This window comes from Amblyomma maculatum, chromosome 10 (genome assembly GCF_055883805.1).
Source record: "Amblyomma maculatum isolate TAMU_Amacu chromosome 10, ASM5588380v1, whole genome shotgun sequence".
Lineage (NCBI taxonomy): Eukaryota > Metazoa > Arthropoda > Arachnida > Ixodida > Ixodidae > Amblyomma > Amblyomma maculatum.
This window is the reverse complement of record NC_139353.1, coordinates 82544360-82568981: the sequence shown is the minus strand read 5'-3', so window position 1 is coordinate 82568981 and position 24622 is coordinate 82544360. Positions and strand designations below refer to the sequence as shown.

The 24622-nt window shown below is 45.3% G+C and overlaps 2 protein-coding genes across 2 annotated transcripts in view; one reads left to right on the top strand and one right to left on the bottom strand.

Moving 5' to 3' along the window:
- Positions 1-1813: 1813 nt before the first annotated feature.
- LOC146176878 (neprilysin-like) lies at positions 1814-19775 on the bottom strand. The gene is made up of 5 exons (XM_084582997.1): positions 19608-19775; positions 18756-18842; positions 13494-14351; positions 9919-10428; positions 1814-4990 (listed from the first exon to the last, which is right to left on the bottom strand). The coding sequence occupies exons 3-5, from the start codon at positions 14343-14345 to the stop codon at positions 2912-2914; spliced, it is 3441 nt and encodes a 1146-aa protein (XP_084439123.1). The 5' UTR covers positions 14346-14351; positions 18756-18842; positions 19608-19775; the 3' UTR covers positions 1814-2911.
- Positions 19776-22891: 3116 nt separating this feature from the next.
- The window catches only part of LOC146176877 (mitochondrial basic amino acids transporter-like), a 42030-nt gene continuing 40299 nt past the window's right edge, over positions 22892-24622 (top strand). Inside the window, exon 1 of the mRNA XM_084582996.1 lies at positions 22892-23496. Within this exon, the coding sequence (XP_084439122.1) occupies positions 23463-23496 (34 nt within the window). The 5' untranslated portion in view covers positions 22892-23462. The remainder of the gene's footprint in view (positions 23497-24622) is intronic.

The window sequence follows — 24622 nt, the reverse complement described above, 5'->3', positions numbered from 1 at the left end:
CGAGCACAGAGCAGAAAACGTTTTGGACATCACATATGAAACGTGCTTGTCCCATTTTAAATCAGATGATGATATTCCTAAATACTTATATTGACTGACAACGTTTACTTTATGGTCTGCAATATTGTAGGGAAAAACTAGCGATTTCTTCTTTGAAATAGACATCACTACTGTTTTTTCAAGATTAAGTGCCACATGCCATTCTTCACACCAGTTCGATACCTTTTCTAGGGCACTGTTTAGAATAACTTGATCTTGTTGACTATTAATTTCTTTGTATATTATGCAATCGTCCGCAAACATCCGAACAGTATTGTCAATGCTGTTAGATATGTCATTTTTAAAGATTAAGAAAAAAATCGGTGCTAGGACTGTGCCTTGCGGGACCCCAGAAGTTACTTTCGTACATTTGCAGGAGTATCCTTCGAACTGTACAAATTGTTTGCGATCAGAAAGATAGGCTGCTATCCAACTAGTAATCTTGCTAGTTCCGAGAACATTTTCGACTTTGTAGATTAGCTTTGGATGGGAGACACGGTCAAAAGCTTCCAAAAGGTCAAGAAATAGCATATCGGTTTGGCCACTCATGTCAATCGCCGTTGCTAAGTCATGTAAAGTTTCTAGAAGTTGTGTTGTGGACAGGCCCTTTCTAAAGCCATGCTGATTTTTGTCGAGTAATTCATTCTATTCTGTATAGAGTAAAACATGCTCTAGGATCTTGCATACCGTACAAGTTAGAGAAATCGGGCGGTAGTTTGCGGGGCTATTAATGTCTCCAGATTTATGTATTGGAGTCACTTTAGCTGTTTTCCATTCTTCAGGTATATCGTTAGTATCCAAGGATTTATTGCAGAGAAGTACAAGATATTTGGACATCCATTCGCCATATCTTTTACGAAACTGATTTGGGATATTGTCAGGACCCGAGGATTTTTTTACGACAATGGTCAGCAGTAAAGAGAAAATGCCTTCTTCTGTTATATATAATTCCCTTAGCTGTCCAGAGGTTCTTTGTTGGTGCGACAAGGGAGGCCTAATGCCATTATCACTTGTAAATATCGACTTGAAATAATTGGAGAATTTGCTTGCTTAATGAGATGCTTCTCTTTCAGATAATTTGCTGTTATTGCGCTTGTAAGAGTTTATGTAGCGCCAGAACGTGTTAGGAGCAGAACGTATGAAATTCTTTAATGTAGAATTGACGTATTTATGCTTAGCAGTTTTAACAGCATGTCTTAATGTACTTGATAATTCGCGCATTTCCTCCTGGTAGTGATTCACTGGGTGCTTGTTTCTCGTTTTCCGCAGACCTGATATTTTGCGTTTCAAATGTATTATATCTCGGGATATCCATGGGTTATTTTTGTACTCTTTTTAACCTTGAGGGTAAGTATAGCGACTAGCAATGGGTAATTGTAGACTTTACATCCCACAGATCGTGGACTGTAACTGAGGCATCTGCGTAAAGCAGCGAGTATGCTGAGTAATTGTAGGATAAGTGGTCAAGAATAAAGACATCGTCTGCATTTTAACAATCACATACCTCATCTGGATGCATTTATCTATACTTTTCTCTAAATATTCCCTGCTGCACTAATGTTCCATTTTTTAATTGGATATTCCCTTTTCGCGTCATGTTCATTTTTTGATTACTTCTGCTCGTATTTTATATTTTCGTATCCAAATGTAGGTTGACCATATTTTTTAATCAATTTTGCGTCAATTTATTAAATTTGCTTTGCACAGCGCCCGCTTTACCGTAGTGCGCCTTTTAAATTTGTGTATATTCCTTATTTATAACGCATGCGCCATCACTTATTTGCTATTCGTGGCCGCATAATTACGCACAATTACCGTATTGTACGGTACTCTTCCACTCGATCCCATAACATGTCTTTTGATACCATACCATACTATACTGCACTATACCACAGCATACTAGACATTCTTGAACACACCGTATCATACCACGCCATAAACGATACCATAACATAAAAATTTGGAGGTTTGAACATTGCTGTGGGAAAGACTGCAGCTTTTTGTGCAAGCAAAGTTGGCTAATGATAATGAGTACTGAAATTTCCTTGCCGGTATATATGTTATCTCCAATATAAAACAGAGAACTCTACGCGGTGAACACTGATAGCAAAATGTTACGTTTGACATGGCTGCCTGCAACAACAGGGTTATGCTAATAGCACACGGGCTTTTTTCGCTGTACACTGCTAGAGCCAGGTACATATATACATATTGCAGTCCAGAGTTAGTTGGTCTTATCTCACAATGCCTTTAGAACAGCCGTTTTATAAGGACTGAAAGTTATGCACAAGTTGAAAGTCATTATGCAAGTTACGCCAAAATGCCTTACGCTTAGTTGCCAAGCAAAAATAAAAAACAAGACTCAGTATAGCAGGATAAAAAATGTCAATTCGTGCGACAAATGTGCTGCATGAAGTACAAAAAGTCAAAAGCTGTCATTTAGCAAACATTAGTATATTTAGCTGTCGTTATACTATGCCACTAATATTCACGCTTCAAAATAAACTGTCACCCAATTTGTTCAGTAAGAAAATACTGACTGAAAATAGCAGACGAAAAACTTATATGACCGAACAGTTTAATTCACAGCCGTACATTTGGCTAAATAGAGTGGTTTTGACATATGTATCCTATCACAAATCCTGAAGTGGTAATTCCGAATATGAAAGGGTACCAGAACAGTCAGTCAGATTTCTTTACAAAAACGCACAGAAAATTATTTTTCACTCATAATATTCTTTACCCGCTACGACAATGAAGAAAAGGAAAACTATACTGCACAAAACGCTATGACCAGAGTGATAGCCGAATAATTACGGTAGAGGAAAAATTCATTATGCTCGTGCGCTTCAAGTCTATGGCGTTTGCAAATTTAAGAAAAAAATAAACACTTCTTCTCCGGGTTCATTTTGCTTCCCTTGGGGCAGCCGTACACCTCCGCGAAAGCCTTGGAATTGCGCACGACTTTGTTACAGTCGGACGCGATGGCATTTTGGGCACCAGGGCTGGCGCACGTCATGTAGCACAGCGTCATGAAGAACACCTTCTTCTCTGGCAAGTCCGGGTTGATGCCGATCGGCCCGTCGGTATCTCGACGCTCGGACGCCATCAGGGCGGCGTAGGCGATTTCTAAGGCGGGAATATCCGGAAAGATACTGCTGTGCTCACAGCCCTCCCTAGCGGTAAATTCTTTAAGGGTAGAGCTGGACAGTATGGTGTCTTCGTACGCGGTTATATTGGAGGACCATTTGATGCCTTCCGCGTCTATTGCGCTCACCAGCTTCATAGCCATGAAGAAAAAGAGGCCGCCATAGAGCATAGCCTTGGTCCCGTTCCGGTAGAAGGCCGGGGGCGCCGCAGCACCCATTGCTAGTACCACAATGTTATAGACGTAGTCGTAGCTGGCGTAGTCGGGGAAGTAATTTCCCAGCAGCATTAGTGCCTCGTCGTATCCCTCCGTCATAGTGACCTGGCTCGCAGCGCTGCGCCCCTTGAACCAAAAATCAGCGTACGAGCGCTCCTTCTCCGGAAAGTGGGCGTAGATTTTTTCTAGCGTGTGGTTGCTGAGGAGCGACGCGGAAGGCCAGATCAGCTTTTTCATGGAGCGAAATTTGTCTCGCACCCGCCACTTGCTTTCGTCATCTATCCATGATGTGTTGTTGACTTTGTCCACAGCAGCTGAAATGAGACTTTCGAAGCCATCGTCGATGATCTTTCTGTCTTGGACCGTGAGCCGGCTGAAAAATCCGAGGGCGGAGACGAGGACCTTGAACACCGCTTCAACGTGGTGTGCGCAGTATATCGGTAAATATTTTTCGGCTTTCTCGTGACTGCCGTAGTAACGCACTAGGACGGAGTAATCGCCGGCAACAGTAAAATACTGCACTATCAACCACGTCACGTGTTTGTTCAACTCTAGTCTGCTGTACGTGACCAGCAGGTTGGCAACAGTTTCGAGGAGTGCAACGTCGGTCACAATGATCTGGTCATCAGCAGTCAAGCTCGGCTGAAGCAGAAGCCCATCCTGGAAGTCACGAACCCAATCGGTGGCAGACGCATTCCCGACGCGGGCGCCAATGTCTCTGAAGGAGAACAACGCCGGCCTTTTTCGGGATTTTTTTCCTACTTGATACAACGTGGTGATAATATCTTCCTCCATGATTCGAATTTTATTGATGGCCTTTTCGTTCATCGGAGGTCGATTAGCAATGTCTGGATAGAAGATTAGAAGGAATTGCTGCCAATACTTGGCGTAGAATGGCGATACTGACCGGAGATGATTGAGCAGAATGGGAAGGTACAAGCCTGGACTAAGAAACACGTGACGTTTGCCAGATGCTTTATGATGCCTAACGTTCACTGTGATCCATAACGGCATCCGCCACCTGTAACCAAAACCGACGAACATGCCCAGCGGCGACTGTAAATTAGCGGGCGACTGCGGCCAGCGTAGACCATGCTGCAAAAAAAAATCCTTAACCAGCGCCATTTGGGACGCACTGTGCGGGTATTTCGTCCGGCACATATCGTACATTGCCAATGGCTTTCTTGCAGCGGAGATCTTCAGTGACCCCTTGGTCAACGTATCCAAGAAGTGATCGTACCAGGTAAACCGTAGATCGTCTATGGAAGATCTGGCCAGCTCCATGTGTGCCTTTGAAGGCTCCCAGGAGGAGCACACGAACGCCGCATAGTCTTCGCAAGGATCCAGTGCACTGTTGAGTAGCTTAGTAAGACGACTCGCGTGCAGCTGGCAATCTTCGGTGTGGCAGAATGCGTGACCGGTCTTGGGCTGCTTTCGGATGTCGCTCAAGTAAAACACGAAGAAGATCAAGAGCACGCAGGCACCGAAGAATGCGAGAGTGATCCAGGTTTCTTTCTTTGCATGGGAGCACGCTGCTATTTTGAAGAGCCCTGGCAGCTTGTTGGGATCCGTCTCAGTCATTCTTATCTGCAAGCAAATATTTATCAAAGATTTTCAACTTAAAAAGATTAGCCAATCCTGGCATTCAAACAAGCAACATTTCTGTTTGAAATTTTGAGGTATTGTGTAAGAACAAAGTGCGTTTTCGTAATAAAATATGAAGAAACTAGGAGACACCTCATTTTGTGAGCATTTAGGAAAAACAAAAAAAAATCTGGTATTTTTTGGCACTTTTATTATTTTCGTATTTTTACACACGGATATAACCATCGGCAAACATTGCCTTTCCATGCTGAGCAACTTGATCATTTGGAAGACGTTTTTCATTATTAAAAGTGTTTAAATAAATAACAAACAGTAATGCACGGCCACAACCTAAAGACGAAGCTGTTTACATCAAGCCCCTGCAAGAAAGTTGTACGACGCGCAACCGTCAGCCCCAGTTCAAGTTATCATGTGAGCAATTTGAGACGTTACTACAACGCATTTACAACGGGCATGGCCATATCACCTTCGCTATAGCAGCGATTGAGGTGATGTGCGATTCAAATCTCATATAGTTCACTTGCCACTAAGGTTTTTGACGGGCGCATGATCTCAAATGAGTGCACTAACAGCTCAGGCATGATTTGTGTACTTGTCGTCCTTTCCAAGCGTAACCAGTAAAAGTGCAGGTAAACGCTTTGTAAATTGTATAAAGTCCAGGTGTTCTGCTCTAGGCCGTGTAGTGGCTTCGGTAGCATTCAATGAAGTAATTCCGCTTGAAGAGCTTAGGACCAAAATTTGAACTTCATGAAACTGAAGCACTGGCTCGGCAGCAGACCCCTTGGAGTCTAAACTTTTGACAATAACCACATATAAAATACCATATTAAGAACGAAAAAGCAGACACAATATAACAACACGAGGTCTGCGTCGTGTTGTGTTCCTGCAGAAGTAAACGATATGAATATTCAACTTTAAGGTTTAACAGACAAGTCGAAAATATGGAAATCATAGTGGTTGTAATTTTTGTTGCCTTTTGCTTTTGCTCATGCAGCTTAAACGAGGAATGTTTCTTAGTTAAGAAGGAACCGTGTTCGGCGGTCATGGTTGGGGATGAAAATTCACTGCAGGTTTAGGTTGCATCTGATAAAGATGCATTTTAAGTGATGCACAAATATGGATGGGGGCGATGGCGAGCTATGTAAATAAAACAAGGGAATGGGGTGTACCCTAGTTCCACTCACTTAAAAAGCAGCCAAGACAGAAAATAGACAAAAGATTTGAATTATTCCCCACTTTCGAAGAGATAAGTATCACTGGCCTAGAGAAAAACTTAGGAAAAGCGAAACGCAGAAGTGCGCTTGTGGCTCATGGATGTGGCCTGACTGCTGTGTGCATGAGGTCGAAAAGTCAAAATTTGTGCGTAATCACTACTTTCAAGCTTGCGATTCTGGAACACATTTTTGTTGTAAGAAACGTGACCGGTATTGTAGGATACTGTTATGCACATGTTGATGGGAATGGTGTAAGCATTCATATGTGGGGCAAAAAACTTTTTTGGAGTTTTTCCTGTGTCGCAGACAAGGAAGTTATAAAAACTGCTGGAATAGAAGTCGACTTTACCCGCCAATGGGCTTAGGTGAAGCCTCCAGTGGCCATATTGAGGGGGGCAAGAAGCAGCCTGCCAAGCGCTGGGAAGCGCTGTTCACCGGCGTTGGCAGTTTGTTTCAAGCGTTTCAAGGACTTTTAATTTCTGATGCAATACTGCGGGCTATCACAAACCTGAATCACAATTGAATTCCTTATTTTTAGAAAAGCAAGTAGACACACCCCATATCTTACGATACTTCACAAAAAGGAAACTATACTGCTGTAAATAATAAACTTGACCATCACACTGATACAGGCTTCTTTATTAGCCTTGAAGCAGCAGGTGATATCAAGTTCTGTGACCAAGCGTTTGTGACCGACCAACAAAGAAACAAACAGCAAAAGATCCAAGAGGAACCTTAATTCTTGTGGGTTAACAGTTACATAGCATCGCCAGGAACATAAATACGAACGTCAAACCGTTTATATTTTGGCGAACATGAAATTTGCTGGATGAAAGATACTTATAATTGAAATTGAAAGTTGGTGCAAAACTCGTAATTAGCAAAGTAAATAAATTATTAAAATTAAAAAGTGCTACTCTGCTGAAGGAATAAATGGAGTTTGCAGTGAAGTGAAGGCAGGATCTCTTCGGCATACATTATGTACCAATACTGCCATGACTTAGAAGAATCCGCAAACCACAGTGTTACATCATGATCATGATGCTGCATATTGAAATTTTATTGGCTCCTATTTAATTGAAACCTTGAAAGGACAGACTTCAGTTTGTTGTTTGTACTAAACACATTCAACTTTTGTGTTATGTAATGAATCCTAATTTTACGTGGAGCTACAGCACAGTTTGCAAAGCTTGTAGACATGCTTTGCCTAAGGATTGTAGTCTATGAGAAGCTGATTCAACTGTGAAATCATTTTTCTCTGGTGAGAGGCTCAGGACTTCTAGCACCAGGCGATTTGTTTTCAAATAAATTGTCTAAATGATTTCAAATTATTCTTGCAGCCAATGCAGTCCTTCTTTGTTCGTTTATTCATCAAATATTTAACCGACCCTTTCAAAGTAGAGGGCTGCTGCTTACGGGCTATTAATGAGAAATCAACTCTTCAGTAACCTGACTTAATCTAACATAACCCAAAATAGGCACCTTTAATCTAACCTAACACAGGTTATCTTACGTGATGACCCTTAACCTAACGTAATAACCCTTAATCAAACGCAGTCAGCCACATTCTAAGTTAACCCAATGTAATCACCCTTTTTCCCGCGTAAACTGTCATATTCCAGCTTAAACCACCCTATTACAACTTAATCCGTCCTAATCTGACATTATCGCGCTTGGTAAAACGTAATACGCCCTAATCATGCCATCATCACCAACTCGCTATTATTATAACTTAATGAAACTTAACCAGATTTTCTCTACCTAATCTTTATAATTCGACCCACATTCCAACTTTATCCACACTTTATCTGACTTAACACGTCTTTATTGTGCACAACGTACGACGCCACTGACTCACAAACACCACACAAGGCCTGCATAACTTTCCCGACACATTTTTCTTAATTTGATGATACGACGATGGTTTCACAACCGAGAGATCTGTATACGCTTTCCGTAATAATCGCGAGCAGATTCATCAGCCATCTAAACTTTAATGCACAGAAGAAATTGTGCTCGCCTGTACACTGACGAACAGCGCCAGTAGCAGCTCCGGGAATAACGAAGCCGACACAAAGCCTATGCGCAACCATGCCGTTTGTCCAGTTCAGTCAAAGAATTCTGAAGTAAAATGAACCGAACGCAAGCGGCCTCCGCCTTTTGCTTGCAAGCCCTCGCGACAAACAGTCCGTTCCTAAAGTGTTCGCCCTCGGGACTCTTTGGAAACAGCAGAAAAGAAACAGTCGCTATATTTCCGCCCGTAGCGCCGTTATAATGAGCACGGTCATTTCGGAATGAGCTATAACTGTGAAATGTGACTCCCGGTGTCGTTTTTACACGGTTCGTACAACGGCAAGTCATGCATGAACCGACAATGTTTGTCTTGATCGTGTTACATGCCGCGTGCTTGAACAACCTCCACTTCTTCGTGCGCTCGGGTGAGATCTGTGCCACTGGCTCGCGTTTTTGCTCCCCTCAAAATGGCGTCGCGGAGGCTTCACTTGATAGGCGCGCATGCCACTCCATCAGTTCTTTACAATCTCCTTGGTTGCATCGTGAATCGAGCTACCATCGAAAACCAACGCACTGCGTTTGAAAATAGTTATGAGTTAACTGGAATATTAGAAAGTGCGTTTTATGAACATACGGATTAAAACGGTTAGAGGTTCCGATAAGTAGCAAGATTTTGTTTGTAGAATTTGTTCTGAGCTCACAACGAACAATTTCCACTTCTTTACAATGGAATGAAGTGATTTTAACTCTCGAATTTTGTGAAATGTATTTATGAGTATGCTCATAATCTTCCAGGCTTTCGATTCGTTCCTAAATTTTCCTTCAATAGCATATTGCTAGCGCACAATAAGTCAGAATACCATAAAACCATAACAAGCGCGTTTTTGAAACTTAACTGCAAAAAAGAAATGAATGTCTGTCAAAGGAAGATCAGCGAATATATTAATGATTATCGTGATATCAAACACTATGTGAACGAGTTATCTTCAAGCATTCTTTCCCCTCAAATGTACGATAAAACGCGTAACAGGGTATAGACGTAACAATTTTTTTATACATCATTAACTCGCCCGAACATACCCTTTGTATTACTTGCGTGTATCGAGCGGTGGTATCATCGATTAAAAATCCTCAACTTCTCGGAGCTATTTCAACGCAATATAATAAAACGATTCTTCGAGACCAACTCCAAATATAATAACACTACCTATACAACCGAGTCTCGCACTCTCACTAGAGACGCTTATTACGCTGGATTTCTGGCTTATTATACATGTAAAAAGTAACACATTGTGCTTATTAACTCCAAATATAATGATACCACCGATACAACTAAGTCTCGCACTCTCACTAGACACGCTTATTACGTTGGATTTCTGGCTTATTATACATGTAAATATAAGACATTGTACATATTAACTCTAAATATAGTGATACCACCTATACAACCAAGTCTCGCACTGTCACTAGATACGCTGGATTTCTCGCTTATTATACATGTTAAAAAGTAAGACATTGTGCACAACTGAGAGGATAGTGCACGCTCTGTACACCTACCGGAGGTCAAATTGTAAGAAATACTATACTAACATGTGCATTTTTCTTCCCACACGCAATTGTTAAAATTCGCATTATCCGAAAATCGACCCGATACCCAGGCGGTGCATTACGCACCCTACTCACCTTTTCGAGATTGTTCTCGAGGTCAGCCATCGAAGCTAGAATGTCCGCCGCGGTTTTCTTCCGTTTCGTGGCAGCCTCTGTGGCGGAATTGTGTCCACATGCAATTCTGGAGGGACGCACATTGATCCCTGCTCGCGGTGAAGCGGCCTCTCCCACTTGGTAATCCGTTGGACGGGCTCCGGCTGTCGCCCCCAGCGAAACAGGATCCCTTGGCCCCTGCTGCTCTTCAGCTTGTCGTGTCTTTGAAGGTTGCACTGTTGCGGCTGCAGCAGTCTCGTCCCGTGGTAGTCGAAAGCCGGCGGCGGCGCTGGTAACAGCGCTGGCGGCTGGCCTAACGGGCCCGCGGGTTGTCGCACTTGTCACTGGAATACCCTTGTGGGATTGGATGCTTACGAGGGACTTTGGAGACTGATTCTTTTTGGGAGACTTTTTTGTGGTTTCCTTTAAAGGTTCTCGGCGGTGACCACGCTTTTCACTGGGTCCGCGCTTGCTCGTTTTTGTTTTGGTGATCTGGTGAAGAGACGCGTGAATTAGGAATGAACGCGATCGGGATTTTTTTCTGTTACTAAACATAAGTTCTAAGGAAGTCGGTTTCCTAAAATGCTTCTTTTTCGATGCACCGTTTCGCACTTATTCTTTAATAGAGACATTTAGTTTAGCGCTGCCGCTTACCGCGGCCGTCTACCGCTACCGCGCACGTCAGCTAAGCACGCGCTGATTGGTCCACGCGTGCGGTGTCCGCCGAAATTTCACAGGAACGTGGCGCCATCTGTCGCCTTCGGGGTGATCTGCGCATGCGTACTGACGCTCGCGCGGTAGTGGTAGGCGGTTGTGGTAAGCGGTAACGCTAAACTTAAATGTCTCTAATATTTTGGTGCATGAGTACAGTATTCCATAATAATGGAACCTAACAAACTTTATTCAAAACAAAGCATAGAACTGAAGATGAGCGTGTTTATGCGGGGCTGCCCTGCGGACTCCATGGCCTCTTAGATAGCACTTTGTATTGCGTGATAATTTGCATTGGTTAATTTCTCTTGGTCATGGCAACATAAAATTCGCGCGTAACATGTTTTCTATCGGCTTCCTTCACCGCGTAAATAGAACTATCTCACGATTGACTGAGACTTTTAATCACAACCCTAGGCGATAAGCAAAGTAGAGCGTTTCAAGCAAGGTGGGTGAAATGAACGAAGAGAAATCGTTTTAACGCTATGCTATATTCTAGTATCAGTGTAGCCACGGACGTATCAGCTCACTTCTTTTAACGGGCCAGTTTTTATTAGGCCTAAAAGGGCTGAATTGTTTACGCAGCTTCCTGTAGAATTTTAAAAGCTGTACAGCTGACGTTTCTGGTATATGTGCATCTTATGTGGATATAATAGGACCGGACTGGGAGGTGGCTTAAATATTTGTGCGCTCTATTAAGGCAAGCTAGTTGTGAAAACCTGAAAAATTTTGCTTTTGCGGTCATGATTATAATTTTTGTCTGCTACAAATAGAGCGACATCCATAAAAAGAAAGAGGGGATGTATTTTTCTCAGCGCGCTGTAACATATATATGGTTAATCCCTCTATTTATAAGCGAATGGTGGGGTTCGGCTCACTTCTGTTCTGCATTTGTAGCAACACCCGAAAATTTTCTTTTTGTACATGTCCTCTCTGGATCACGTTTCCCTATTCTCGTGATCCTTAAAAGAATGAGAAAAAAATAGGTTGCTGAAAGTTCTAGGGAACATGTCGGTGTTCAATTTGTGCCATAATACACTCCTAAATTTTATGAAAGAGGATGTATTCTTCGAATGAAACATCAGTGGTTAGGATGAGCGCTGCTTGCTTGGTGCATGCAAGATAATCCATTGCCCGAAACCCGTGCACTCCGAGATAAGTCTGTTTATATACAAAAGAGGCTTATTAATGCTAAGATGTCTATTTAGGTAAAGCTGGTGGATGCTTAGCAAGCACCTCAACGAGCACTGCGACTCTATGAAATTGCGGTTCTTCAAACCTGCCCAGTAAACTCTGTCAGCACCATTTCATCAGGCTGTTCAATAAAGAAATAAAGATGCGTTTTTGAGTAGAAGACCCAGTTATCGACAAAATGCAGAAGAGTTTCTTTGTATCGCTAGAAAAAAGTGCAAGGCGTGAGGAAACCATCTGTTGTCAGTGACGAAGTGATAGGCTGACGCGTGTCGAGACTTTCAGCTTGGAGATGTTCACTTTTAGTACGCTCTTGATCGCTTGCTTACCTCGACAGCAATAATTTTCCCCCTCTTTTAGAAGGTAGCCCGTCGGTGCCCGCTCAGCAAGAAAACCCTAGCTTGTTGAAAAAGTTTCATCTCACATGGGAAGCGGTGAAAACTAATGATTTGTTCTTAAAAGAATATTTGCGTTTGATGAGACGAGAATTTATCGAGCGACCGCTGGATTCCGATTCATGCTTGTTGCCCCTAGGGCACGCAAGCCTGTTCGTACTTATTGTCATCATCATCAGCCCGTGTACACCCACTGCAGGTACTGTAACTGCAGGGCAAAGCCTTCTCCCATATTCCTCCAATTAACTAGTCTGTTATACTCCTGCGAACTTCTAACCTCACCCACTGACACACCACATTTTCTGCCACCCACTGCTCTGCTTTCCTTCCCTAGGAATTCAAGTTGTTACCCTTAGCGACCAATGAAGATGTACAGCAGATCTTTATACACCTCCCTTGTGGCATTTTGCACAAACTAGGCTACAGATGTCTGCTATTCGGTATGTGCGAGATTAAGAGGACTATAATTAGATTCTTCAGCGCTACCTCGCTCTAGCACGCCCCATATTACTGAATCATTGTCGGTCGGAATTAACTTAAATTGTCATTGATGTGTTTGAAGCGCCATCTCGCAAGCTTACCGCAGTAAAAGCAGGGAAATGGACATATCTCTGGTATACTTGATATCACTGCACGACTGTATGTAGGGGAAGGACGAGCATACGATTTCGAGGATCCATATAAGGATCCCCAGATGGAAGTCACTGTTAAGCTCACGTCATAACATTAAGGGCGGAAAATAGGTAACGCACTCTACCCATTTTTTACATATTTCAATCACAAAATATTGTGTTTAACCATGCCTTTTCCTGGTTCCTTCTAGCTTCTTTGAAATACATCTATTGTGAACAGGCACTCGTAATTCTATTCAGTTATACTGAAAACGGAGATTTCATGCTTTTCAATGCAGTGGTAACCTCTGCAGATGCAGAGGTTACCATTGCAGAAATGACATCTGCAGAAATGGCCTTACACTGGGTTCAAGTAATACAGAACGGGCAGTCAGAGGACTTTCTCGTTGGGATAGCAATCAACACTTTCTTAATATCTACTGTCATCAGCGCCTCTAAATCTGCCATTCTCAAACTGCATGGAACTTTATGCCTCTGATTTCAGATTAAGGGAGCGCTGTATAACGAATGCATTTCCTGTAGTAAACGGAAAGCGCTCTTTTGCTGTAGAACACCACCGTATTTTCACACATTCTGCCTATGCGTAAATATCTTTTAATAAAGCAATTAAATTTCGATGTCACACCACCTCTGTCGAAATGGCCTTTCTCACAGCCATCGGTGACTCCTGCTTCGCAACTGCGGTTGGTGTCGGCACCAGCTGGACCTTTTCTGGATCCCGCGGCTGCTCCCGGTCAGGCACGATAACCGCATGTGGTGCTTCTGTGGTCTCAAAATGGGGCTTGTCGGTCACCGCAGCGGCTCTCTCTCCGACTGTGTCGGTGTTCACCCCCGCTGGCTTACCAGCGGAACCATCGCTGCACATAATGGTTCTGGGTGACACGCTGCCTGGCTCCTCTTTCCCTGGTATGGATCCTAAGGAACGTGGTACTGGAGGCCCAGTATGCGTTTGCGGTATTATGGCCATTACGTACGATACTGGCCCGGCGTTGAGGGGAATGGCGCCGACGTCGGCAGGTATAGCAGTGCCGTTGTCACCCGTTACGGCGGTCTTTGAAGACACGCGGCCCAGGTTCTGTTCTACTGATATTGCTGGCGCAAATGGGGCTCCTGGCAGCTCAGCCTCGACCCTTGAGGTAAAGGCTGCCGGGTACGGTTCTGGCTTAATCTTCGAAATTACTGTTTCGGAGTCAGCAGGGTTAGAAAATTTGCCCTCGCTGGACAGGGTAGTTTCGATAGAAGATCTCACTGTCTGCTTTTCTCCTGGCACGACACCGGCAGCAGTTGCTTCTGCGGGCTCGGCCTGTTGATTCTCTGTAAGGGCCACAGCGCACGGCCCTTGCGGCGTGTCAACAGTGCTGGAGCCACCATCGGCGGGCTTAGCAGCGACGCCAGCTGTAGGTGCGGTATTCCCCGCCGTCGCGCCGGGATCTCGAGAGACCCACATGTCTAGCGGTGTCCCGCTTTGGTGGTTCGACATGGCGGCCTGCACACATAATTTAAAGTGAATCATGGCAGCCTCTCAATAAGTGGTCACTATATTACCGTTTTCCGCAGCTACGCCATTGGCCATGAGATGATGACGTCATTTAAGCGGAACAACGCAATTATCCCGCCGAAAGCATTTCGCATTACTTTTATAAAACAGGAAAATATCGAAATTTTATTACTAAGGCGAAGGCCTTTAATGGGCCATGCTGTCTTTGACAAAGCGTCCCGCTTTTCGGGCGTTCTGGTTGGCCGAGGCAGGATGCGTCCCTGCCATCTGCAATGCCACATTGAACGCGTGCCAAGGAATGCCGCGCGACAGGTGCGATGGTGTGCCATCCAAACACACTTGCCGGAAAAAGTGCGATATATACTTCGCCTTTTTTTTTCCTGCAAACCAACTATATTTAAGACGAAAGCATTTAATCGCTCATATGTCGTGGACAAAGTGTGTCCCGCTATTGCGGAGGCTGTCGCATGGCGTTCCTTGGCGTGTGTTCAAGTGAAGGATTAGAGATGGTAGGAACGCTAGACAAGATGAGACTTCTGGAGGAAAGGCGCAGTATCTGTCACACACTCTCCGACAAGTGTGCGTTTGGATGATACGCCATCGCTCCTGTCGCGTGGCGTTCCTTGGCGCGCGTTTAGTGCGGGATTGCAGACGAGAGGAACGCCAGACAAGATGAGACTTCTCAGGCTTTCGCCCTTCACTGCTTTAGTCGCTAAAATTCCCGTAAATATTATTCAATGCGCTAGCATTAGCAGCTCACATAGTGGTCTCGTCTTCGCATATTCACATTGTTACTGGCTTAATCCCTGCTTCTTTAATTTGTGCCTCTGGTATCTGACACCTAGTCATTAGTACACATTCTTAAGCTGCCACGTTATGTAAAACCTATTCGCAGCAGATGTAAATCCTCGCTGAAAGCAAGCCATACGAGCTGCCCTTCTTGTGTGACTGGGGACCAGGGGTCCTGCAGAATTCGATTCTTAACTCATAGTTCCATCTCAAAGGAGCTGCCCAAGTTCAAAGCTCCTGCGGTATCGACCGTATGCGATTTCGTGACGCCATAGAACACGTGGACCACTCAGTGTAGCCGCGTGACGTGCCAACTACCAACGGCAAATTCTTGTGAGACTGAGCGTGTTGTAGTATCTCATTAATGCCGCACATCAAAACTCACTCGTAATAAACAATTAGACGTAAATAAAAGTATTGTTTGACGAGCGTACCACACCCGTTCGACACAAAGTTAGATACTGTCATATATAGAAGTACTCAGAGCCATGGCTGTCGTGCTATGAGGCTCGGGTGGGGCTGGGACTGGTAGGTCACCGACGCATGCGGCGGAGGCTAGCGTGCCACTGATTTTTTATCTGTTGTAGGTCGTCATTTCACCCGCCACCGCTTCGGTGGTGGAAGACGGCTGTTGCGGCGCACGTCTTTCTCTCAATCTTCTTTTTCCTTCTCTATTTTCTCTTCTGTCCGCACGAGGCAGCGGAGGTGGCTCAGCTACAGGGCCAGTAGCAGGCCGGTTCATTTTCTTTTATTATGCGAAGCATACTAGCCGCGCAACCGAGCTCTTCCTTGCTGCGCCGCGCGCGGCCGCGTAGCTACCACTTGACCTACATCGGCGTACCACGTGATATGACGTCACAACAGCTGTGAACGCTGGGACGCGCAGCCTCCGCCGGCGGCCTAACTCCCGCTCCTACCGCTAGGGATACTAGAGAGTTTTAGAATAGGGGGCCCCAAGCTTTGGGGCCCCCAAGGAGCTTGGGGCGTCGAAATGCGCATGCGCAGAACGTAAGGCGTGCTTGGGGTCTTGGGTTAACGCTAGGGGCGGCCCCTATTTTTCGGAAATAGCGTTCGCCCCAAGCCGCCGTTGGGTCGCTTGGGTTACGGCAACATGGCGGCGTTCGGTCAAGCGGCGGCCGCTCGCCTCGGCACACATTCGTCGTCACCGCTCTATGGTGTCACGCGTTCATGGAAAACGAAAGACCAACGAAGCTTATGCTATGTCTCATGATGCCCGCACAACCAAATTTTAGCGATAAAACGCACTATATTTTCAGATTGCTTCCGGATTTACCGAGCTGCTAGGCTTAGCGAATTCGCCTCCTTTGGTTGCCATGAAGACCAGACGGCGGAAAGCGCGGAAGGTTCAAATGAGGTTTCCCGGTCTCGGCCTGGATTGAGAATTGGCCGATTTCGTCTTGTCTGACGAAAACTGTTTATATAACCGGTAGTCTTATGATAGTGTTTGCACAATAATAGTACTTTTTGACGAATAAGATAGCGTTGTTGGCTTTTATATATTAAAATGCTTTACCTTGGCTACCGTCGTGGCGCTGCAATCGACGAACGCAAGCCCGGCTCCGCTGCGTCGGGAAAACCCCCTATTCTAAAACTCGCCGCTCGGCTAGCACGTTGCGCTGCCGCGCGCTATTTCCTTGGGGGACCCAAGCCTTGGGTCCCCCTATTCTAAAGCTCCCTACTGACGTCACGCAATTGTATAAAAGGCGACGCACTCGTTGAGTCAGTTGAGCAGCGGGATGTCGGCCAGGGAGAGGGGTAATGTCTTGTCTATGAATGGCTAACCAGGTATAGCCAGGTAATGTTTAATTTTTTAGGCTAGTATGCTTCGCATCCTAGGCTTAACCATAAGCTAAGCCAGACCAATGTTTTCTTCCTACAGCCACAACAAAAACTATGTTTACCAGTAGCTTTGTAACGTGAACGCGTTAACCTTCCCATTCTCTAGAGACGGAGTTGGAGTGAAAAATTACGGCAGTGTCTCTGGCAGGTTGTAGTTTGGAGGTGACATATGGAGAGACAATGGTACATCAGGTAGTCCGGAGTCATGAGCCCAGATGACGTGGTGTGTAGCTCTTTTGGGGTTGGAATCTAGCGGACTGGAACAATGGGGTTCCGAATCAGGCAGAAATGCTCATATAGGCATGTTTTGATGAGTTTGTAAAACCTTGGTTTTATATTGTGCACAAAATCTAGCTTTAACATCACCATAACCGCTTGTACGCGTATGAATGCAACTTGCCGAGTTGCAGCTCTTTCCAATTTAATCATGTCATCTCACCCGACCGCCATTCATACGCCCGCCGAGGTGGCGCAGTGGTTACGGCGCTCGACTAGTGTTCCCAAGGGCACGGGATCGAATCCCGCCCTCGGTGGCTACTTTTCGATGGAGGCGTAAAGAACCCCAGGTGGTCGAAATTTCCGTACTTGGAAACACAGCGCAGAACAGGACGTAACACAAGAGAACGAAGGTCGACAGGACGGAGCGCTGAACTGACTTTTATTTTCGAAAGAAGATAACCCGCAGTTAAGCGGTGCCTATCAGAGCACGTGATCAAGGCAGGGAGCAAAACACTGCTGTAAAACCTTTCTTGAAGAAAAAAAAATGGTCAAAGACAACAAAAATGTTATGAGGGATAAGCTCCGATAAATAATTTCTGCTGCATGAAAGTTATCTCCAGTACCGATAACCAAACAGCCAAAGCGAAGAAAAAGAAAATGAACATGATTAAAAGGTTTTTAAACTGACGTATGCCCAGAACTATACAGCAACGCACGCTGCTTAATGTCTAAAAAATGCCAAAAACCAACAAAAAAGAGAGATGAACATTTGAAAGCAGAGAAAGAAAATTTGAAACAAAGAAATTGCATTACATGTAGTATGTGGTAGCCTATGGTTAGCGCAAAATGCTGCAACGCGTAATTTAATTTATTTTTTATGTATGCCTGTGAATGTGGTTCGCAGTTTAATGCATGGGTGAAGCGATGGATATGAGCGCTGTTCGCCAAATAAAAAGCTAGTTGCTAGGTGGCGCTTGTCCTGTTCTCTTTCTGCGTCCGTGTAGCTTTTTTGCGCTTCAGTCTATTCCTGAATATTAGTACGGCTTGGTTAAGCAGGGCTATACATCACTGCTAGCGATAGGCTTTTACATATTGTGGTAACGCCAATATATGCTGTAGTCGTGAGCAGAAGTCGCTAGCTGTATATGTGAGATAATACAGGCGCAAATTAAGTATTTAATGATTATCAGAGTGTCAGAGTGTCATAGTACATGTACAGGGTCGTCCACTTCTAGCTGTAACACAGTGACTGCTTTCAAAGCGCCATTGCTCAGACTCGGCCGCGCAATAAAGCAAAGTGGCAGGCCACGCCAAGCACCACGTCTACGTTCCTCTGTACTTGCACAGCTTTGCTCGCATATGCGCCTGCGTCGAACGCAGTGTTGCCATGGATAGAAGAAGTGAGGTTTATAGCTTCAGGTCGATGACCTCAGATCTCGGATCCGGAAGGGGAGCTTAGTGCGCGAATCATTGAAGGTGTCTCGACGCATGCTTAAAGATAAACTTGCAACGCGGGCAACTCACTTCTTGATCCTCGTCGGGAAACGACCTCGCCTCGTATCGAGCTTGGCGGTCCGGGATCACCCCAAGTAGACAGGTAAATCAGTTGACCTGCACCAAGTTCGTGTTTTGAGCCTTGGTTTAAGCCCGGGCACTGGCTTTGGAAAGAATCCTGTTCAGTGATTTGATCTGCACATTTTAGGATCATATGGGAAGCTAGCCTTCAGTAGCCTTGTTCGAGACTGTTCCAACGATGAAATTTCATGTACCCGTCATGCCTAATGCGGTACTGCCCAGACTTGACGCTTGCAGTGATAAAACACTTTGAGACATTTGTTCAGGCTCTTACAAATACTAGCTCCTTATTTAGACTGCAAACAAATGACGTGCTGTGCGCTCCTTGCTTCAGCTTCCACTTCAATCAACCAAATAATTTCCGGCACTGGAAAGGTACTGGCCACACCACCTCTCAAGCATCAGCCAAACACTGTGAAGTCCACCAATAAAAATTCACTTTCTAGCTGCTGCTCTCTTCTCGGCAGATAAAATGTTTTGAACAAAGTGAGAACATCTCCGTTCGCGCTCCATTAAAAGGGCGTGCTAGCGTAAGATAAAATTGGTGTTGGTGTGGGCCTGCCAGCAAAATAGAAAAATAAAAGCTATAAAATAGCCAACTAGGGAGGGCTGGGAGGCGGCCCTGTCCAGCTCGGACCTGGAGGCCCAGCGTGTCCTGGTCCAGAAATCTCGGGCAGCGGCGGCAGCCAATGGCGTCCCGGAATAGGGTCTGCCTCTCAGCTCCAAAACGAAAAGCACCCCCCTTACCAAATCATATCATCTTAAATAAATGTTTTCTCCTCCTCCTCCTGGTGAGCTTACCTTATGAAGACAGGAAGCTGGTAATGCTGCAGGGATCGCTGAGAAAACGTCGCCTTGTGTTAGCTGCGTTGCAATTCGGAAGCCCCGATATGCGCGTGCGCATGCCACAGCTCTGCGTCTGCTTCTTCACCTTGGCTGTCGCGTGTCGTGCGAGGTCATTGCCTGCAGGCATGGCTTTGCATTTTTAGCCATCAAGAAATCGTGCAAATAATTAGCAGTCAATTAGCTTAACTTCAGGGGAAGTATTCTATTGTTTGTTTTATATTGATGCCAACTACGAATAGCTTTACGGCGTGCTCCGGAGAATTAAAAACAAAAGAGTAGCCTCAGTAGGAAGACAGCCTCAGTGCATTGTACCTGGCCCCATGATCCCAGCTGGACATAAAATTTTCCCTATCACTCCACTTTATGAGTCCGACGAAAGTCCAAAGATGGTATCAAAGACATTATTTGTAATGCTGAATCTTTGATCACGTGACATGGCTGCAATCTGTAATCTTAAAGTGATGGAGAAACGGTCGAGAGGCTAACGTAAAGCTAACGCTCTTAAAAGCTGAAGGAAAGCAACACACATGGGATCGGCAGGAACGAGGCTACAGACCGTGCCACTCGAAGCCATACACACCGAGAGGCCGTTAATATGCCCCTGGCGCTATCCACGCCAAGCTCATAAAGAGAAATATTTACACATTTTAAATGAGAAAGGAGGAAGAAGAAAACTGCCACCACCCTATAATACCAATAAAACACATGCAGCAGCCTGGTGGTGCCAATGTACAAATGCGAACCCCAACTAGTCTAGTTACTACACCCCAACGCCGCAAAATACCATGCGACTTAGCCAGAAGGATTCGATAGCTTATGAGCTAAAATCGATGAGTTCTCTAACCTTTTCCCCGCAGTCTGTGCAAGTAGCAAGTCATACTTAGATATTGTGGAGCCTGGGAACCTTCCACACAATCGCACCTAATAATGATGGCATGGCGACTAGCAACCAGCCCTGGACTCCTGGGCTTGGGAGAACACCCCCCCCCCCTCCCTACCTAATCAGATCAATAAAGTGTATTCGCTATGTCCAAATACTATAGGGAAATCGGAAATAGATGCAGAGTAACCAATAACTTCATTCTATCAATGGATGAGGGTCGCTTTCTGAAAGGCTGCGCGCACTCTCCTTATTCTAGTGCCATCCAGTGGGCCGCCCTTACCACAGAACGATAAAAATTGTATAGGTAGTTCGAATGTTTTCCTGGGCTGTAGGAAGTGGCTGGTCTGAAGCCCATCGCCGGACAAGGCTGTGTAGGTGCTAGGCTGGGTCTACCGGCCAGACGAGTGGCTTGCTTCGGGGTGCCCTTTTAGAAGCGATTCCTCTAAGACCACTGCGCTCTTTCGGAACGAACCCAGTTTCAAACACTTCAGCTTGCGAACGTGGTTTGTGTTACCGTATTCAGACGAGGGTTCACGCTCATGCGCGTATACTTCTAACTAGTGCGCCTGAACAAACGTGCAGGTTAAGTGTCCGGTTGCGAAGTAGTTTTTTAAATGAAGTTCGCTTCAGAATATCTGTCTGACTTCTGAGCACACATAATGCACAACCATGTCTGTGAAAAGTGCTCTGCAGTCCCACCCCAGCAAAAACTTAATCCTTCGCATTAAACAATCGTTACCATTATTTAGTTTTCTTTTTCTATTCGCTAACAAGTGGTGACGATAGTTGTGAGCGTCTCAGTCAAGAAAACATTAAATTGAGCAAATTGAGCGCAAACTACAAAGGGTCAAGAAAAGAAGAAGGAACACAAGACAAACGCTCTTCCTGTTTTCCTTCTTCCTTTCTTGTCCCTTATAGTCTTTGCTGCTTACATTATGAATATCTTAGTCAAGAGTAGCCAAAGAGGCTGGAAGAAAAAATCGCCATCCGGATAGAATGACATGCCGCTTCCTCCTCGGCCTAACAAAGTTGAACACATTTTCCCCATTGTTAGCGGCGCTTAGCTATTGCAGAAAATTGAACACCTCGAGGGTCATGTAATGCGTGGAATACACCCAGTGTGTTTAAAAGGGGACATCGAAGGTGAAGTAAACTTTGTGTCAATAGATTACTGCATTCAAACAGCAAAGATGATATTTTCATTTAAAACCGAGGGCTTACTCAGAGCAAAATAAATACGCATGCAATCACCAGCTGATTTGGCAAGCGAATTCCAGTTCTTCAATAGAATGTCTTGATGTTGATTCATGAGGCTTAGTTTAAGGTTTCATTCGCTTCGAGGCGCCGCTCACGTGGTTACCTTTCAGTATCGGGGCCATCAGTTCGCGTGGAGCGGCGCGCAAAGTTTGGAACGCAGCCTCTCAAATGTGCGCCTATTGCTACCGGGCTAGCTTTACCACAGCCAGAACGCACGTAACCTGCGTTTACTAAAATTAATATTTGGAAGTTGTTATCTGCAGTGTCTATGTAAGGTTTAGAGAGTAACGACTTGAACACGCGGCTGGTCGTGGGTGGGTGCCTCTGGACTTCATTTTCGCGTTGCCATCGTACTTCCTCCCTCTTCTCCCTTTTCGTGCTGATTTTGGAAAAACGAGCACAATTTCAAACCCCAAATATTTCTACACTGCAGTTGTTTCATTGACTTTTGGCATAATTAGACTCTGCCTCTGTTTTTAACCTCCAGCACAACTGCTATCTACTTTTGTAAGAGCAACTTAGAGTCTGCCATGCCTAAACCAGCACATGAGATATGTTTGCAAAATGTGTAGTCACATTGCGCGGTATTACCCCATAAATGTTGTTGTTTAGGGCTCGTAAGTGAGAGCCCGTTATCCGTGGTCTCAGGCCAGAGTTGGAGAAAGGAAAGTCAAAAGACCCGTCGAACAGCCTGCAGCTGTAGGGAGTCGGCAACAGTTTATGCTTACGCAGACTTCTGCGAGCGCAGCTATAGCCCCGGTGACGAGATTTCGGCCTCACGAACGCTATCCTCTACAGCTTCTGACAAACAGGTGATTAAGGACTCTGCTTTAGCTGTTGTGAAGGCAGCCAGCCGTAAACGCTTGTCCATTTTTATCTGACAAAGCAAACGGGCCTTTTCCTACACCACCCCCTCACCAACCATGATCCTATTGGTGGAGGCAGCTGTTTTGGAATATTTCGCGCGACTCGCGGTGCCCTAGCTAGACCTGGCTCTTCACCGTGGCCGTAAAAGAGGTGAGAAGCCGGCGATAGCAGCCTCACAGGGCGAATTAAACGAACCAGAGGAGGAACCTATGAGCAGAGATAACAGCGTTATATGAGGATAAGGTTCAGACAGCGATAACGCCATTCCAGCAGCGCTGCACCCACACCGTCCTCGTTAGCAGACGACGCCACTGATTGTCGTCTGCTTCCATTCCGTCGACTGCTGCTGATCGCGCGTGTGGGACGTTCGTTTCCGAAGGCAGCTAAGCAACAAAGGCAACAGACAGACATTGGCGCACTATCGAAGCGATTGGGCGTTCCGATTGCCGCTCCAAAACCCCCTCGCGTAATTATCGGAGGAGGTTACACGGACATTATTCGCTTCACTGTTGCGAAATCTGACTATCTTGTGCCTTTGAGTACTCTTTTTTGTGTTCTTTTGTCAGCCGCGCTATTCGAGGTTCGATTCAGCAGACGCTTCACAAGCGGTGTGGTCTGTTTTGTTGGTGCGCGTCGTATGCTATGACGGTGCCTAGTCCTGACTAGTCTGGAATTGGCTCTCGGTACCACTCTCTGCCCCAAACTCTTGGGATCTCGAGACGTTTTCCTTGTGAAGCCGACACCCCGCATCGGGGACTTCGTCAAGACGTCGCCCTCTGGCCAGTACCAGAATCCCAGGACTCATGGCTTTGGACTTTGTGGCCGGATGCTTAGGAGGTGAGTCCGAGGAATCCGCGACACCTTATCATATACCAGGGGCGTTGCCGAGCACGCGTATCTGTAGAGCATCGGTTGTGACGTAAAGCCCTGTCTAGCAATATTTGCATTGATGCATCAACGCGAGATCAAATTACGTGCTCTAAAATTCCTTCATCTTCTTGGCTCCTGCTTAGTAGGATGTCTGCTGTGATAGCACGGCAACCCACCTGAATGTGTTTCAGGAGTTGTACCTCTGCAGTCGCTAAATTAATATGGAGAGCAGAAAATACATAAAGCGTTCTTGTGTAGCATACTCCTGTCATAGGGGATTCGGTTCCCAGGAAATGAAATGACTGTCGGCAGAGCTTTTAATGGAAGTCTGTCTCCTTCGTCTTGCGCTATGGCGCTAATTTGCTGAGAAGACAAGAAGCTGCGGAAACTCTGGCATGGAGATTTATGCGGCAATAAACATTTTGCTGCAAATGCTGCTACTGCTGAGAAATATATCCAGTACAGAAATTCGGCCGTAGTATCCTGCATGAACCCATGTCACAACGGTTTCATCGTTACATTTCTGTGGCGGACTGGATCGTGGAAACAGCGTGATTCTCACGTGAGTAGCCCATGGATAGGTTTCCTGACAATCGTGAGACTACCTAGAAGTCCTTGACAGTTGGGTACAATGCATATTCACGGAGGTGACCTCATCGATTATAGACCCTACAGCATTTACAAGAGGGAATATGACCTTGCGAAGCAACAAATTGTCAACTTCATTTTATATAACAATGAAAATGAAATGAAGAGCTAATAACCAGCTGAGCAATTGTTTTCGGTACATTGGTTACTGAACAGCCCATAACATCAGCGGAGATCTAGTGGTGTGAGCATCCACCCTCCATACACGAGGCGCGGGGATCGATACCCTGCCCCACCGTGTTCCCATGTGTTTCCCTATGACGGAAACCTTACTCTCGCTTCGTGCTCAACTATCATTAGTAAGATACTTAAAAAGGTGCAGTTCGACTCGTGTCGTTAGGACCAAACCATCTGGTAAAAGCACTGTCTAGCCAAGTTGTCAAGAGTAGGAATAACCATTCAGTACCGGCGCTGGGATGCAACACATGTGCGTTTTCAAACAATG

Excerpts from the sequence above, each read along its gene's own strand:
- LOC146176878 (XM_084582997.1), bottom strand. The coding sequence starts at position 14,345 with ATGTCGAACCACCAAAGCGGGACACCGCTAGACATGTGGGTCTCTCGA. Across the intron at positions 10,429-13,493 it reads GAAAGGCCATTTCGACAGAG|ATCACCAAAACAAAAACGAG; the intron begins GTGGTGTGACAT and ends TCTCTTCACCAG. Across the intron at positions 4,991-9,918 it reads TCGAGAACAATCTCGAAAAG|ATAAGAATGACTGAGACGGA; the intron begins GTGAGTAGGGTG and ends ATTTGCTTGCAG.